This window comes from Balaenoptera borealis (assembly GCF_965194805.1).
Source record: "Balaenoptera borealis genome assembly, chromosome: 3".
Lineage (NCBI taxonomy): Eukaryota > Metazoa > Chordata > Mammalia > Artiodactyla > Balaenopteridae > Balaenoptera > Balaenoptera borealis.
The window spans coordinates 121,400,783-121,416,185 of record NC_138866.1 but is presented as its reverse complement, the minus strand read 5'-3'; the positions used below and the strand labels follow the sequence as shown (position 1 = coordinate 121,416,185).

General features: G+C 57.5%; 1 protein-coding gene across 6 annotated transcripts; it reads right to left on the bottom strand.

The window, feature by feature from the left end:
• Positions 1-729: 729 nt before the first annotated feature.
• On the bottom strand, positions 730-7,112 carry ISLR2 (immunoglobulin superfamily containing leucine rich repeat 2). Of its 6 annotated transcripts, none has more exons than XM_082387696.1 (3): positions 6,982-7,112; positions 5,841-5,954; positions 730-4,402 (listed from the first exon to the last, which is right to left on the bottom strand). In XM_082387696.1, the coding sequence occupies exon 3, from the start codon at positions 4,392-4,394 to the stop codon at positions 2,151-2,153; it is 2,244 nt and encodes a 747-aa protein (XP_082243822.1). In that variant the 5' UTR covers positions 4,395-4,402; positions 5,841-5,954; positions 6,982-7,112; the 3' UTR covers positions 730-2,150. The 6 variants fall into 6 exon arrangements, with proteins under 6 accessions (XP_082243822.1, XP_082243820.1, XP_082243818.1 ...); XM_082387694.1 differs by lacking the exon at positions 6,982-7,112 and adding an exon at positions 6,940-6,954; XM_082387692.1 differs by lacking the exon at positions 6,982-7,112 and adding an exon at positions 6,538-6,875.
• Between the last annotated feature and the right edge of the window lie 8,291 nt (positions 7,113-15,403).

The following is a 15,403-nucleotide window of genomic DNA, read 5'->3' as shown; positions in this document are numbered from 1 at the left end:
GGACTATTAAATCAGTGTGCTTCCAACCCTGATGGTACATGTGCACCCACCTCAGACCACACCAACAGTCACACGCCCTGCCAGGTGTCCATGCATCATTCACTGAGCACCATCCCCCAACACACACATGCACGCACACACACACACACGCACACGCACACACACGCATGGCTCCTGGGCTGAAAGTGTCAGCTTGTTCTGTGGAATCAACCTTGCCGATTTCCCCCTTTGCTGCTCTCCATCATTTGCCTGCTCTGTAATTTGTGTTACTTGTGACATCTTTTGTGCACAAGTCTTGCCCCTATGCATCTTCAGAGAACCAAAGCTGGTGTTGAGACACAGAAACTAGGCAGTCCTCAGACGCACAGCCACACCCCATCATCGTGACAGTGTCAACCCAAGGAGGATTGTGCACTCGCACACACTCACACACACACACTCTGGAGCTCCCCGCGTTCAGTCTGCAGAGAGCCACCCCTCCCTCTCTGCAAGCCCTCCCCACTCACTTCCAGCCTCCCCCATCCCACCTGGTTTCCCCCCTCCATCCCTGAGCTGGAGGCACCAAGAGCAGGCACCAGGTGTAAACACCTGGTAAAATCACAAGACAAACAAAAAATCACACAAAGGATCCCAACGGGAGGATCCTATGGGCTCCTTCCTTCTGCTGTTTCCTCCTGCATCCTCCAGGCTTCCTGCCTCTGTCCCCCGACAAAGAGTCACCAAGGCCAGTTCAAATCGATTGTTTTATTGACTGTTTACATACAGACGCCTTTAGAAAAGGGTGCGGACTCCAGGGGGCTATTCAGCCCCGGGCCGCACTTGTGCTGCGCTTCACGGACAGGGCTGGTCCCGATGCCCCAAACCCCCCACCCCAACCCCTAGGCTTTTCTGCAAGAAAGAAAAAAGACCAGCGCCCGAGTCGCCGCGCCGCATCCCCTCTCCCCGTCCTCCCTCCCGCCCGCCTCCCTACTCTACCCTTGACACACTTTTACAGGACACAGACTTTTCCCCTACAGAGCACGCTCGTCTAGGACTACAGCCGCGCAAATATTACTATTCTCGCGGAAGGAGGGGCGGGGCGGGGCGCGAGGACCGAGGGGCTTTTCTCCATCCGGATCCCGCCGCACGGTCACGCGCCGGCTTTGTGCGAACCGGGCGCTCGCCCCTCACCAGAGACCCGGTCCAGGAGGCCGGGGTTGGCTTCCGGCGCCCCTGGTGCTTCTTGAGCTGAGGTCTGGGCCGCATGCTGCAGCGCAAGCGGAGCTGTCGAGTCTCCAGAAATTCCCGACTGACCTACAACGAAATTGGCCTGGGACCAAGGCCGCACCCTCCGCGGAAACAGGGCGCGTGGTTTTGCGGCGCTTTAAGTTAGGAGAGAGGGCGAGAGGAGACGGATTCCCCCCATCCCCAGACACGCACACACCCAGTTTTCCCAGAGGCTAGCAAGGGAGTGTTAGCACCAGATCCGGAGTGTCACTGTCTTTGAAAACAACGAAAATATGAAAATCGGAGGGCGGAGCTGAAAGGCGCCGCAGGCACCCGTCTCGGCTCCAGCTGGTCAGAAGCGGAGTGGGGGACGGGGGACAGAAGCGTTTGGTTCCCAGTCATAAGGGGGCTTTGAAACTAAAAACTGGGGAGTTGCCACAGAATTCCGGCTTCTGGGATGTGCACCCCGGAAAGGGCGGAGTAGGGGTTGAGGCGGGACCCCATAGCGCTCCACGCTAAGGACACCTCCTGGGGGTCCCGGGCTGACCCCCGAGCCACAGCATGCCCATCAGATGTTTCCAAAGTCTTCTCCCATTTCCTCTGGCTTCCGAGCCCACTGTGGAGCGGGCTCGGGGCGGATTTCGCTGATAATTGCGGTGGGAACGGAGAGGCTTGGATTTCGCCTCACGGTCAGCGGGTGGTGTCTTATACAGGGAGGGAGGAGCGGGGAACTGTGCTCGCCATGGAGGGGAATTCAGCCCACGAGGACAATGACCGTCGTGGGTGGGACTCCCCACTAGAAGTCCCCAGTAGTCAAGGTTAGGGGGTGGTAAGGGGGTGGAGTAAGTGAAAGTTGGGGGGGCATAAATCCTGCCAGCCCAAGGCTTCTGCTCCCAGGCACCCAAGGTGGGGGATGGGAATGGGCTGCCAGACGGGCTGGGGGTTCAGCCCGCTGTCTGCCTGTAGTTGCCGTTAATCTCCTGGGCGATGTTGACTGCTTCGGCACCCAGGGGCAGCCGATCACTGTACTCGGAGCCCGCCTCGAACTCCTCTTGGTTGGCCTTGGACTGGGATTCCACCAGCGAGCAGGCCGCCAGGCTCTCCTCCCTCTGCAGGTCCCCATCTGGGTCCCCCTGCTCTGCTTCTTCGTCAAGGCCCTCCCCGGGGGTCTCCTCTGGCTCCTCGCCGCCCACCTCGCCGCCTGCCGGGTAGCTTTTCTCGGACTCGAGGTAGGAGGCACGCGGGTCGAAATCGGCGGCGATGCGCTTCTCCATGGGATCCGGGGCCTGCGGCCTCAGGATAAGACGGTAGGGCTTGCCCGGGTGTTTGGCCAGCAGATGGCAGCAGGCGGCGCCCAGCAGGGGCACGGTGGCCAGCACCAGGAGGAACACGCTCACGGCCACGATAACCAGCAGAGAGGGCAACTCTTTCTTGGTGGCGAACACCACTTGCACGTGGCAGGCCTCGCCTGCCAGCGCCAGGCACACGGAGTAGTTGGTCCCCGGCCGCAGGCCACGGAACCAGTAGGCGTTGACGCCCTCCTCTACACGCGACCACTGCACTGCTGCGCCGCCCCCCGCCGGGCACAGATAGAGCAGGCGCAATGGCCGCCGTCCGGGCCGCCCTGCTCCCGCAGCCGCGCCGGGCCCAGGGCCCCATCTTGCCGCCAGTGGTGTCAGCTGCACCCGCGCCTCGCGCTCCGCCACGTCCAGCGCGATGACGCCCAGCTCAAAGACATGCGGCTTGAGCTCGGCACTCTGGTTGAACGCGTGGTTGGACACGTACCGCGAGGGGTCCCCGTGGCCACAGCGTTGCTCCTCCACCGGGTCAGCAGAGACCTGGTCTTCCGCCTCTTCACCCTCACCTGCCTCCTCGTCCCCCTCCGGCCCTGCCAGTGTCTCCCCGAGGACGCTAACCCGGCCCAGGCCTTGGCTTTTGATTTTGCCCTCGGGCTTGGAAGGTAGGACACTGTTGCCCCGGGTTTTGGCTGTGGACTTACGCTCCGAGGTTGGAGCCTGCCCATCAGGGTCTCCCCCTGCGCCAGGAGCGTGCTTTGGGGGCCCTGCAGCTGCCACTGCCACGTGAACTGACGTGGAGTTGGCACCCAGCTCGTTGTGGGCACGGCATGTGTAGATGCCTGCCTCCTTGGCACTCAGGAGGGGCACCAACAGGGAGCCGTTTGTAAGGGCCAGGAAGCGCGGGGTAGCTGGGGGCGCGGGCCAAGCGGGTGCTGGAGTCGGGGTTGGAGCCTCTGTCTGCGTTGGCCCGTCCCCATCTCCTTCCTCCTCCCCGTCTTCCGCCCCGTCCCCGTCGTCCTCCCCGCTCAGGATCGGCGGCACTAACACTACGGTGCCCCCCGGGATCTGAAGTTGCCATTGCAGGCGGGGCGTGGGGTGTCCTTCGGCGACGCAGTGTAGCATGAGCGTTAGGCCGGAGCGCAGGGGGCTGCCCGGCGCCTCAGGCGGCGGCTCAACACTCAGATGCACACTGGGAGGTACACAGGACAGGGCGGGCAGGCGGTGCACCGGCACCCCCTGCAGAGCAGGAGGAGAGGCGCACGCGATGGAGTCGGGCTCCGGTAAGGAGACCCGGGTGCTCGCGGCCCAGGCCTGCAGCCACACAAGGCTGCAACCGCAGTGGAAGGGGTTGTGATAGAGTTGCAGATGTGACAGCGCACTTAGCGCATCGAAGGTGCCAGGAGCCAGTGTACGAAGCCGGTTGTTGTTGATGCGTAGGGAGCGCAGGTCGGGCAGTGCACCGAGTGCGTCCCGGGGCAACGAGCCCAAGCGGTTGTGGTTCATCTTGAGTAGCTGTAGAGCGCTCAGGTTACGCAGGTCGCTCCATGGGAAGCTGGATATGAGGTTGTGGCTCAGGTCGAGGTTCTTGAGCTGGCTCAGCACCGCCAGCGAGCCCAGCTCCACGGTGCGCACCTCATTGTGCGCCAGCCACAGCGACGTGACCTGCGTGACGTCGGCGAAGGCCCCACGCCGCAGCACGGTGATCTTGTTCGCCGACAGACTAAGCGTGGTCACGTTGGCCGGTAGTCCTTCCGGCACCTCGCGCAGCTCCTTGTAGGCGCAGTCGGCGAATTGGTGCGCGTACTTGTCCACACAGGCGCACGGCTCTGGGCACGCTCCGGCCACTCCGAGCAGCGCCCAAGCCAGCCACAGGGCCCTCAAGGGCACCATCGCGGATCCTGCAGGTGGAAGCCGGGGGAAGAGGGGAGAAGGTGACTCACTGAGCCCCAGCGTCCCTTCCCTATCCATCTGCCTCCTCCGTAAACCCGTCTAGGGCAGGTCCCAGGGCTGCGGTAACTTTCTCCTCTGTGCCCAGCAGCCTCTCTTAGGCACGAGTTGGAGCTCAGTAAAAGTCTTGGGATTCAATGCTTGCTCCCTCTCAGGGCCCTGACTTCCTTTTCTAGCCGCCTCGTACCTTGCTCTTTTTTCTCTACCTATCCCATCAGCCTGGGGCTGAGCCCTCCACAGAGTGGGCCGCTAGCAGGTCTGCCCTGGGCTTTGCATCGAACCCTGACTATGTTTCTAAGCCTTCACTTAACTCAGTGAAAGGGATACATAGAAAGGGTATTTTTGTCCGTGACCGCCTGTCCTCCCTTGAACTCTTTGTCCCACGGCACAGCACTCGCCCACACACGCCCATACAAGCGCACAACAATACAAACACACGCCCAGGCACCTGCCATCAAACCGACAACTTCTGCAGGGGCTTAGGGGTTCACAACACATTTCCTAGACATACAAACACAAAGACACCCAGACACAGACACAATATATCCTGGAGACCTCATTGTTCTCTCAACTGAACACAGCATTTGTACAGCGTTCTCCACCACGGGGCAAAGTGCTTTCCTGTTCATTGTGAGAATTGACAGACACCAGGGCACAAGTCCTCACACAGACCAACCCACACACAGGGACACAGGCGAGCACTTGCGCCTGTACACAGCCCTCTCAGACTGAAATCCCAGCGGATCAGCAAATGCTGAGAACTTGCTGCAGGTGGCAAGAGGCTTGGGACCGGGGAAACAGACTCGTCAGGTCCCTCTTCAGCCGCGATTGAAGCCGCCTGCCCTGGGCTGCAACTCCTAGGAGGGGAAAACCAACAGGGCCCCTCGATCAACCTTCCTTCTCAGGAAGGAGGTCCTCCTCCGAGCTGGGACCAAGAGCAATGGAGGGAGGTCACTAAAGATCCTCGCTCCCCCCTCTGCATCTTCCCCGACGGCTCCCATGGGGGCGGGGAAGTCCCTAGCCGATGGGTCAAGGGGGCTGCCACTAGCTAATCAAGTAGAAGGTTTAAGATTCTGCCTCTTTTCTGCAGCCCACAATGCCTGAGGACAACCCCCCCCCCCCAATAAAAGATTCGTATCCGCAGTCATACAAACGCACTTACAAACAGATTCTCCGCTCCCACTTAGGGCTCCTGGCAGGTTCGGCAGAGCCCCTCCCACCCTCTGGTCTTTGGAACCCGCGTTCCCCACTCCCTCTTGCTCCGGAGGGAAGGCCCCTCCCCTCTTCTCCCCGGTCTCGCCTAGAGAGAGCCGGCAGGGAGGGTCTGGCACCCTGGACGGGATTTACCCCAATCTGGGTCAGTGTTACGGGGTGGTCTCCGCTGCTTACCCGCTGCTCGCTGACTCTCCGCGCGCTGCCCTCGGGCTGCAACCCCTTCTGCAGACTTGAGGTCGCGGAGCCAGGACGACAGCCCAAGGGCGCTTCCCACATCTGTTGCTGCGACTGTGGGGAAGATGGGGGAGAGGCAGAGAAAGGGACAGGTAAGCTGTGGACTCCCCTGGCCCTGAGGTCCCACTTCAGTTTTTCCTTTCGCCTCTGTTCCCCCCACCTCTCACTGGCTGCAGATTGAAGAGAGTCCTCGCGCGCTCCCGGGCTCAGCAGGGACGCGCACAGCCTCTCCCACCTCCCGCATCATCTACATTTGTTAAAGCCATAGAGACTCTTCCCCTGGCCAAGGGACGTTGGTCACAATGGGGCGCCCCCACGCCCAGCGCCCTGGCCTGGCTCTTTCCAGTTCACCACACTCCCATAACCCTCATCCCCCCCCTCATTTACACATCTGTAGACATTGTCACTATCCCTAATCACACGACTCCCTCCCCATTCAAACGCGTTGTCACAGACACAGACCCTCGCACCCTCCACACAGTCGCTCTTCATATGTTAGAATTACCCATCATCATGTAATAATCGCATCAATGTGTTGAGATCTCGCTACGTTCACACACATTTTCAAAGGCACACCTTCACCCGGGACGCTCAGCATTCCCCCCTCCTGCAGGCACACACATTCATGCGCACTCACCCTCACGCGCGGGTCCCGCCAGAGCCCGTTAGCTTTGCTGCTAATTGAATGCGAGCCTCTTTTACGCCCCGCAACACGTGAGACAAACCATCTTTGAGGAATTTGGGGGAAGGAAGAGCTCACGCCTGAAGGGGGGAAGGGAAGCGTGTCTTTGCCTTAAAACTCTTTTTGCAAAGGCAGGCGGTGGCGCAGAGAGTCCTCGCGCGGGACCGGCTGAGCTGCGCGCCGCAGGGGTCGCGCGGACTCTTCCTTCCCGCACCCCCGCTGCTAGCCGCCTCCTCCCCGAAGCCACGTTCAACACGATGCATAATTGATAGTGTTAGCAGAGCGCCTCACCCTCCCAGCTATTTTTGCCTGGCTCTGGGCAGCTACGAGCCCTGGTTTCCCCAGCTCCCACCTCACCTCTTGCCAGCCCAACCCGAAGACTAGAACGCACCGCCCTACCGGGCGCTCCCCTGCCCAGCCTCCTCAGGTCGACTCTGTACGTCTCGCCTTTTGTGGCTAAACCAGCGCTGGAAGACCACCGCCCAGCTCGAGGGCCCGTGCGCACCGCTGGGTGGGGCAGGGCGCGTTGGTACCAGCCTCCGCTCCCAGGAAGCCGGCCCGAGCGCACCCAAGCGCCTCGCCCTCAGGACTTGCCAGCTAGGGGCGAATGGGGCTCCGGGGCTGCAGCAGACGGCGGTGTGGAAAGGGATGGTTACAAAACGTCTGCTCCTTTTGAGCACTGTGGGTTGGAGACTTCAGGCTTGAGCATCTCTCTTCCTCCTCCGCCCCCGCCATCATCTTCACGGTCTAACGAGCAAACACACCATCAACCCCACACACTGTCCCCCAAAGCCTCTGCGGCCCGATACCGCCCTAATGTTTGACACCCTCACACAACAACGGGCCTCAGCAGACTCGAATATTCGCTGTTCCGGACTCTCGCTTCCTGTTTCTGGAGAAACCCCGATATTTCTTTTGGCGACAAAGAAGTGGAAGCCCAGGGTTGTCGAGGCATTTGTATAAAACGCGATTTCTGTTCCCCCTCAGTGCCCATGGCAGCCCTGGAGACAGAGTTGCTGACCAGAATCGGAAAAGGGGTGCAGGCTTCGGGAAACACGCAGAGCCCCTGCCTTCCCCGGTATTTCCATAGACACTGAGCACTCCGGGCGCACGTGTTCCCCCCAGCCCTCACTCGGGCCGTGGCTGTCTCTGGAGGTGGGTCGGTTTGGGGCCTCTGAGATCAATCTTCCGATTTCAGTGTTGAGCATTTTAATGAGCTGGGGAGGTGGGGGAGAGAGACGGGTGAGGAGCGCTGCCTCTAAAGAGACCACCCGATCGGGGTTCCGAGGAGCCTTTATAAATTAAATATGAACAGACTGGCGCACACACACTTCGTAGCCTTCCCTCTCTCCTATTCCTGCGGTCGCTACAGGCAGCCCAGCCAGCTGGGACCAGCGCATCTCGCTCAACCCAGAATTCAGAACCCAGAACTTCATTCCATCTGCCCGTGCCTGTAGTTCCCACAGACGCCCCGGGGGAGGGGCGCGGGGGCGCCCTGAGGGAGACGGTGTCTTCGAAGAGGGAGGAGGAGTAAGAGGATCTTGACCGTGCGGTGGGGGCAACGAGAGCAGGTCCCTAGTCCAGGAGTGAGTCCGGGCGGAATGGCGCGGCCGGCTGGCCTGGCACAGACCCTTTGTCTGCGGAGCAAGGGGGGCGTCCTGGGTGTGTTGTCCACGCGTCTTGGTAATCCTGAAGGGCAATTCGAGGAGCCTTGGCCAAGGAAGAGGGATCTGGGGAGCCGGGGGCCGAGCAGCGAGGTTGGAGAATCGGGTCCTGTATGGGGGTCCTGGAGACTTTCCCTGGCGGGGGGAGGGGAGCCTGGCGTAAAGGCAGTGACCGAGGCTCAGGCACGGAGGCGCGCGACTTGTGGACTCTCCACCCATTTTTCACCTCTCTTTATTTTGTGCGTTGGGAGGTTCTCTTTGCTTTCGGCTAGGAGGCGTACAGGGAGGCAAGCTGGGGATAACTTGGAAGGGTTGAAAGACTGGAAGACAGAGGCTGGGGAATGGAAGGAAAAATGAGCTCGCTCACTCTCCGCGGAGAACTTCCCGGACCGCAGGGACCTCACCCGCCCGAGTCCTGGGAACCTTTGGGGCCTGCAAGCCAAGAAAGACCCCCTTTCCTTGCTCTTTTGCCGGGGATGCTGAAGCCAGGGGAATTCTGCAGGGAGACAGGGCATCAGGCGCCTGGAGGGCGACTAAGGGCGCAGTGGTCACCCAGGCGAGGGCGCCGACTCCCGCAGACCCCCGCAGCTCCCGCCCACTCTCCAGCAAGCGCTTTTGTTCCCCAAGCCTGCCCTGGGGAAAAGACAACCCTTACCCCCGCCTTGGACCCTGAAGAGTTCAGTGCCCGCCCTAGCAGGGCTAGACCCCGAGTCGCCCCGGGCAGAATCCGCCGAGACCTAGGATGGGAGGTACGACTCCAGGATCAGCCTCCGAGCTCAGCTAGAAGAAGCCTGAGAGCATCTCGACCGGCGCCGCCAGGCGCGCAGGGGCCTCTAATGCCTGTAATGTTGATAATGGTACAGTTACTGAAGGGCTGGGGAACCGGGAACGAAGATACCACCCCCACCGCCGCCCAAGTCTTTGATGGTTAAAGAAACAGACACCTAATTAGGTGTGTGGAAGTAGGGGAGAGGAGGGATACAAGGTTCCAAGACACCAGCGTGGAGGGCCCAGATTTGGAATCTACAGAATCCGGGCTAAGGCTTTTTGACCAGGCTGGGGTGCCGACCCTAGATACACCCAGGGCGGAGAGCTGGAGCTCTGGGCAGCTTTTAGTGGACCTCTAACTTCGACCTTGCCGACCCGCACGGTCCCGAGAGTAGGGCGGGTTAAAACCCCCGGATCCCGGCACCAGCTACCCGGGTTCGGTCTATTCAAAGTCTCGGGCCCAGGCCTGGTTCGCGCGCGCCCCCTGCTGGAAACCGCCTGCCGGGCTCAGAGGCGCGGGGCAATGGCTGGGGTACCCTGGGCCCCGAGGATCGGCGGCTTCAGCCCGGGACCCGGGCGTGCGCTGCTCCCGGCTCTGCATCCTGTGGCGCAAAGTTCCGAAGTGGGAGACGCTAAACCAAGGCACCGAAGCTTTCCTTCCCATGCCCACCCAGCGTTATGTCCCAGGAATCTGCAGCCTCCTCACCCCTGCCCAACACAGGCAGAGCCCCGGCTTCGCACCCCATTGTGTTTTCAATGCCCAGGGCGCAATAGGCACCCTCTGGATGCTCATTGAGCAAGCCAGTAAGTTTAGTTCTCCTGGGACGAAACCTTCCTGTACTCCTCCCCAACCTTCCCTGTGTGGCATGAGTGCTTTCTCTCTGAGTCCAGTACCCAGGCCTAGAAGGTAGTCCTTAAGTCTTCTGACTTTGCCAGGGACTTATAAAATGCCCGAGATCTGAAAGAGAAAATAGTTTTCAGGCTCTAAGAGGGGAATAGAAAACTGCAAAGTTGGAAGTAATAGATGTTTGATTAAAGGTTTAGGACATATAACACTGTGCAGACGATTCAGTTGCACCTGCACTCAGAGCTGTACATGCCCTTGTTTTTAACGTGCCAGGTGGGTGATTTAATGAATGAGGGAGAGTCCCTGAGAGTAAGAAAGCCAGGACCCAGAAGGGCATCACAGATCCCCAGCATAGCAGCCTACTCAGCAGACCCTTCCCACCTGCCCTCCAGCTAGAATCTCCTAAACACACAGCTTCCCACCTTTCAACTTCTGGAGTCCCCGTTATAACCCCCCCCCCCCGTAACCCCTGCTAACTTCCATCTCTCCTTTCCCTCATACACATGCTACATAGTGGTTAAGAGGGAAGATTCCAGCATGAGGCTCCACCATGTACTCACTGTGTGACCTTGGCCAAGTTACTTAACCTCTCTGTGCCTGGGGGTGGGGAAGGGGTATAAATAAGAATACCCATTTTATTGGGTTGCTTGAGGATTAAATGAGTCAATGCATGCAAAGCACCTAGTACCTGGTACTTAGGTAGTGCTCAGAAATGAGCTTTTATTTTTTTCAACAATAGCTAGAATTAGCCATCATTATTACCTTGCAGCGTTGGGTACAGGTATCTTGAGGTTCTGCCGAACCTGCTCCAACATGCTTGTGCCCTGCTTCCCCAGTAGGGGGAAAGACCTTGGCCCTTCCCCCAAATATCTCTCTTCACTCCCCCCTACACCTCCCACACACCATGGCATAGGTAAAAATCAGAATTACTATTATTATTTGTAAAGATTTCTAGTCTCAGATACTTAAACCCAGATTCTGACATTTGCAGCTGTCACCAGTGTGCCTGTTTGGGAAGAGAGACCTGCAGCTGCAGGCTTGGAGAAAGGTTTTTAATTAAAACCACGATCTGTTTAAGTATTTATTGGGCTCTGTAACTTTAATTATTTTCTAGGGAAAAACAGAAAAATCCATATTTGCATATGGGAAGACTGTTGATTTCAGAGGAGAGTAGCAACCTGTGGCAGTTTGCTGGAGGCAACTGGGAGGAATTTCCTGAATGGTTCAAATGAAGCTCGACGTTATTAATAAGCTGGGATCCAGTTCATGACCTTCCTCCCAGTGCTTTCATGAAATTAGCTTAACTTTCTGGCAAGGCTCTTTATTGCCATCAAAATTAACGACAGCTCTTCCAGTGGCATCTCATGTAATTATCTGGGTCTGTGCTTGTCTCACCAAAGATGGGAAACTCCTGCCTGGAAGAGGCAACACTCCTGCCTGGGCAACGTGCTTAGCTATTCTACCCAGCCCAGGCAGGACTGGTTCCCCCAGAGTGGGAGTCCAGCCCCTCCATGGCAGGGGGAAGCAGGGGAAGGGAGGGCAGGGAATTATTTATGATGCTTCCATCTGCAGATAACAAAATTCCCATCTCAGTGTTTTAAACTATTAAGTGTATCATCTCACAAGCAGGAAGCCAGGCTGGCGGCTTCAGGGCTGGTTGATTCAGTAGCTCAATGACATCGGCAGGCTTGGGTTCTTTCTGTCTCTCTCCTCTCCCTTAACAGGGCTTCAACTTGAGACTCATGTCCCTCAGTGTCATTGGAGGGTTTCAGCAGCAGCTGGAGTAACATGCTTATCAGTAGCAGACTAGCGGAAGAGAGAGACTGGATTCCCTTTCCAGAAGCCATGACCTCTCCTGAGGTCTTCTTGACACATATTGGCTTAGGACTCCCCATCTTTGAGCCAATCACTGGCAAAGGGGATGGAATTGATTGGCTTAGAGTAATCATCTAGCCCTGAAATGGATGTCGAGGAGTCAATCCCAAGATTCACTATAAGCAAGAAATCCCCTTGAAATAGAGGTTGGGGAATTGCAGGATCAGAGTAATCTAACACTGTATCAAAATGAATTGAGAGTGACATAATTATAATGAACTGTAGTAGATACCCCTTTACCTGAAAATTAGACCAGTCTATGTCCACCATCCGTGACGAGGGTCAGGGCTCAATGTGTGACCAGGATCAGGGAGCTCTTTTGGGTAGGCATACAAACTATTCTCTGCTTTCATAGAATTCTTGAAAGGATAAAAATCTGTTCTTGGAAATGCCTGTGCTGGGATCCAAAGCTATTTTGGGAGCAGTGGAAGTTTCAGTCGTTAGTTGGATATTTATGAACAGGAGACGTTTCTGAATTCAAAGATGTTCCTACATGACTTCACATACTGAACATGTCACCGGGTCCCATGGCAGAGGAGAGAGGCACTTTACTGTCGAGGTGGAAAACAGGAGGAAGAATTCTACTGGTTTTATGAAGAATGCAGAGACAGCACAAAGGTGCCAGCTTCACAAATTTGCTGCGTGATCTTAAGCAACCCCTTGGCCTCTCTCATTCTAAGTCTCTACCATTGCAAAGGTAGAAGAATGGGCTAGATGTGCTCTGGGGCCCTTCCAGGGCTGCTGTCCTGGGGTGCTGTGGCTTGAGAAGCGGGTTTGCAGGTTGGATTGGGGCCTCTAGGGAGCGTCTGCCAGGGCTTCCTGCAGGAGGAGGTCTTCAGAAAGTCTGGGGACCACCGCTTACCCTCCTCCTCATGCCCCTGGGCAGTTTCTTTGTTTTCCCCACCACACTGCAGCCTGCCTCATCTCTTGAGACCCTCAGCACACCTGGGCCCAGGAGCTAACCACCACCCCCTTCCCCAAACTGCTACACACAACTCTGTGGGCAGGGGGAGTCCTGCTACAAAACACTTCCTTCACATAGTAGGAGTCGGGGGGCAGAGGGGGCGTTGTGATTAGAGATTAAATCTGACCAATGAATGTTTCAGGAGCCTGGTGTGTAGGCCCAGGAAGAAAGGCCAAAGCTGCCAGTAGCTCCCTGGCTGGTAGGATGGGGTATGGTGGGGGTGTGATGTAGAAGGGAGACACAACTCTTCCAGCAGTTGAGGCCACTCCTCTCTGTTCTGGGGCCCTCGACTGTCCATTGCCTGGTGCCATCAGAGGACATGGAGAGAGGTCACAATAAATGTGTAGTCAGAGACTCCCTCCCCGTAACCCAGTGTGGTCCCCAGCAGAGCCCACAAGGGCAGGGCCCAGGGAATCTCCTCCTCCTCCTCCATCCCTCAGACTCAAAGCTCTTGGAGGGTCACCCAAGGTCTCTGCATCCACTGTCCCCATCAAAGCCCATGGGGGCACATGGCGGCATGGACTAAATTGAATTTCCTCCTGGGTATCTTCAGTCTCTTGCTGTCACCAGGCTTTTCATTTGTTTTTGGATATGGTTTCCCAGAAGCAGAGCTGAGACAAGGATTCACACACCAGTGATCCATTAAGGAAATGCCTTAGCAGAAACCAGCAAGGAAAAGGGAAGCCATGGAAGGGGAGGAAGCCAAGCCAGGGTGTGATTTCAGGCAGTCTCAGCCTGACCCCAGGAAGATCTAGGCATAATCACACCTCAGTTTGCCCTGATTTAGGTAGGGAAGCTTGGCTTCCACAGACGCACAGCAGCTGGACATTCGCTAGGGGCTGCCCTCGGGGATGGAAACTTCCAGGCATTTCCCTCTCTCTGTGCCTGTAGGTAATCAGTTCCAGTAGCTGAAGGACAGGCCTCGGAAGAAAGTCACAGGTATGAGCTGTCAGAAGTAAAGCACACAGAAGCAGAGGGATGGGCATGCAGAAACAGGTCTGCTACGCCATTCATTCCACAAATAGTAACTCAGTATCACCCCCCACCAACACTCCCCCCAACCCATGTTACCAGGTGCCCTGATTGGCCTGGGTGCCATTGTGAACTAGGGAGATGATGTCTTTGCCCTAAGAGAGCTTACAGGCTCCTGCATCTCCCAACATGTTCAGACATCCTGTGTGCGTGAACCTTGGGGCTTCTGAAAGGCTAGCGTCCCTTGGACAGGCTCCATCTGCTCCATCAGGTCACCTGGGGCCAAAGCCGGAAGGACTCTTTGAAGCCTGCACTTGTCTTAGACAAAGGACAGACAGGGAGTTGTCCAGAGTTGCAGACCATCAGAGCTCAGGGCCTGGAGGTCTTCTCTCCCTACCCCTCCGCTTTATTGGAGAGAAGACAGGCCAAGAGGGAGGTCACAGAGCAGGTAGGGCCGGGAAATGCCCCCAGCACTCAGCTTCTCTGAGATGCCCTCCCAGGGCAGTCTGGTCAAGGGCAAGCTGAGCTCAGTGGCCATTGCTGACCTTGCTGGTTAGGAAGCCCTTGAGACTCTCTGGAGATGTGGCCTCTCCGATGGCAGAGGGCAGATGTTTCTGGAGTGGGACAGGTGTCCCTACTTCAGGTCTCTTGTATTAGCCCCCTGTAGTCCTCCTCCAGGGCTCGTGGGCACCAGATGCAGAGCCATGCACGTGCCTGGGAGGGACGAGGTTGTGCCCTGGATTGGAGCAGCCCTAATCGCAGCATGCGGATCCCCAGCCAGGCAGCCAGCTGGGGCAGAGGTTTGGAGGAAGGAGAGCCCTGCCTCTGGTGGGTCCTGGCCCGATGCAGACGTGCCTTCAATCTGCACCCAGGCAAATCCAGTTCTACTGGCCACATCTTGGTAACAACCAGGCAGAGTTCAGTGTAAGGGGATCCAGAGCAGGAGATCGGGGGTTCAGGGCTTTTCCACTGACCTCCTGTGAGACTTTTGGAAAAGCTTCTCTCCCTTCTTGGTTCCAGTTTCCTCTTCTGTGCCTTGGGGCTAATCATCCCTCCCCACCCCAGTGCCTCAGCTGGGACAGTAGCTCCGATCTGTCACATTCTCCCTCATCAGGCCTAACCCTACCCAAATTCATCCCCAGCAGGGACGGCCTCCCCCCACCCCCTGCAGTTCTCTGCAGTGTCCTCTTTGAAGTTCCCCCAATAGGCTTTCCTGCCGCCTGCAAAACCAGCATGGACAGGCTGGGAAGGGTGACCCAGCGCCTGAGATACCTCAGCCTGTCTCCCCGAGCCCTTATCTCCAGACCCAGCTGGAAACTTGATGTGTTTATTTGCTTCTCCCAGGACCTCCTCTGTTCAACCCACATCTTTGTTGGTGCTGCCAGAAAGAAGTGACCTGCCTGCAGATGGCTGTGTCTGGTACCCAGGTGGGGGCTGAGGAGGGAGGGGACCGTAGTAAATCCCTCCAGCCTGCAGCCTGCATGGTGACCCCGTCGGGGTAGAGGAGACAGCGGAGGAGGTTTGGAGAGATGGGGACAGAGGCACCAGGAGAAAGATTTAGGGACAGAGTTGCCCAAATCCTAAATGGACCGGAACCAGAAGGGAGGGAGGGGAGGGAGGAGAGGAAGGGAGAAGCCCGCAGTACTTAACGGGAGTCAGCACAATGCCTTCTCCTCTGTGGCGTTGGATGTATAGAGTTCTTTTTTTATTGAGGATTGCCAATTCACAAAC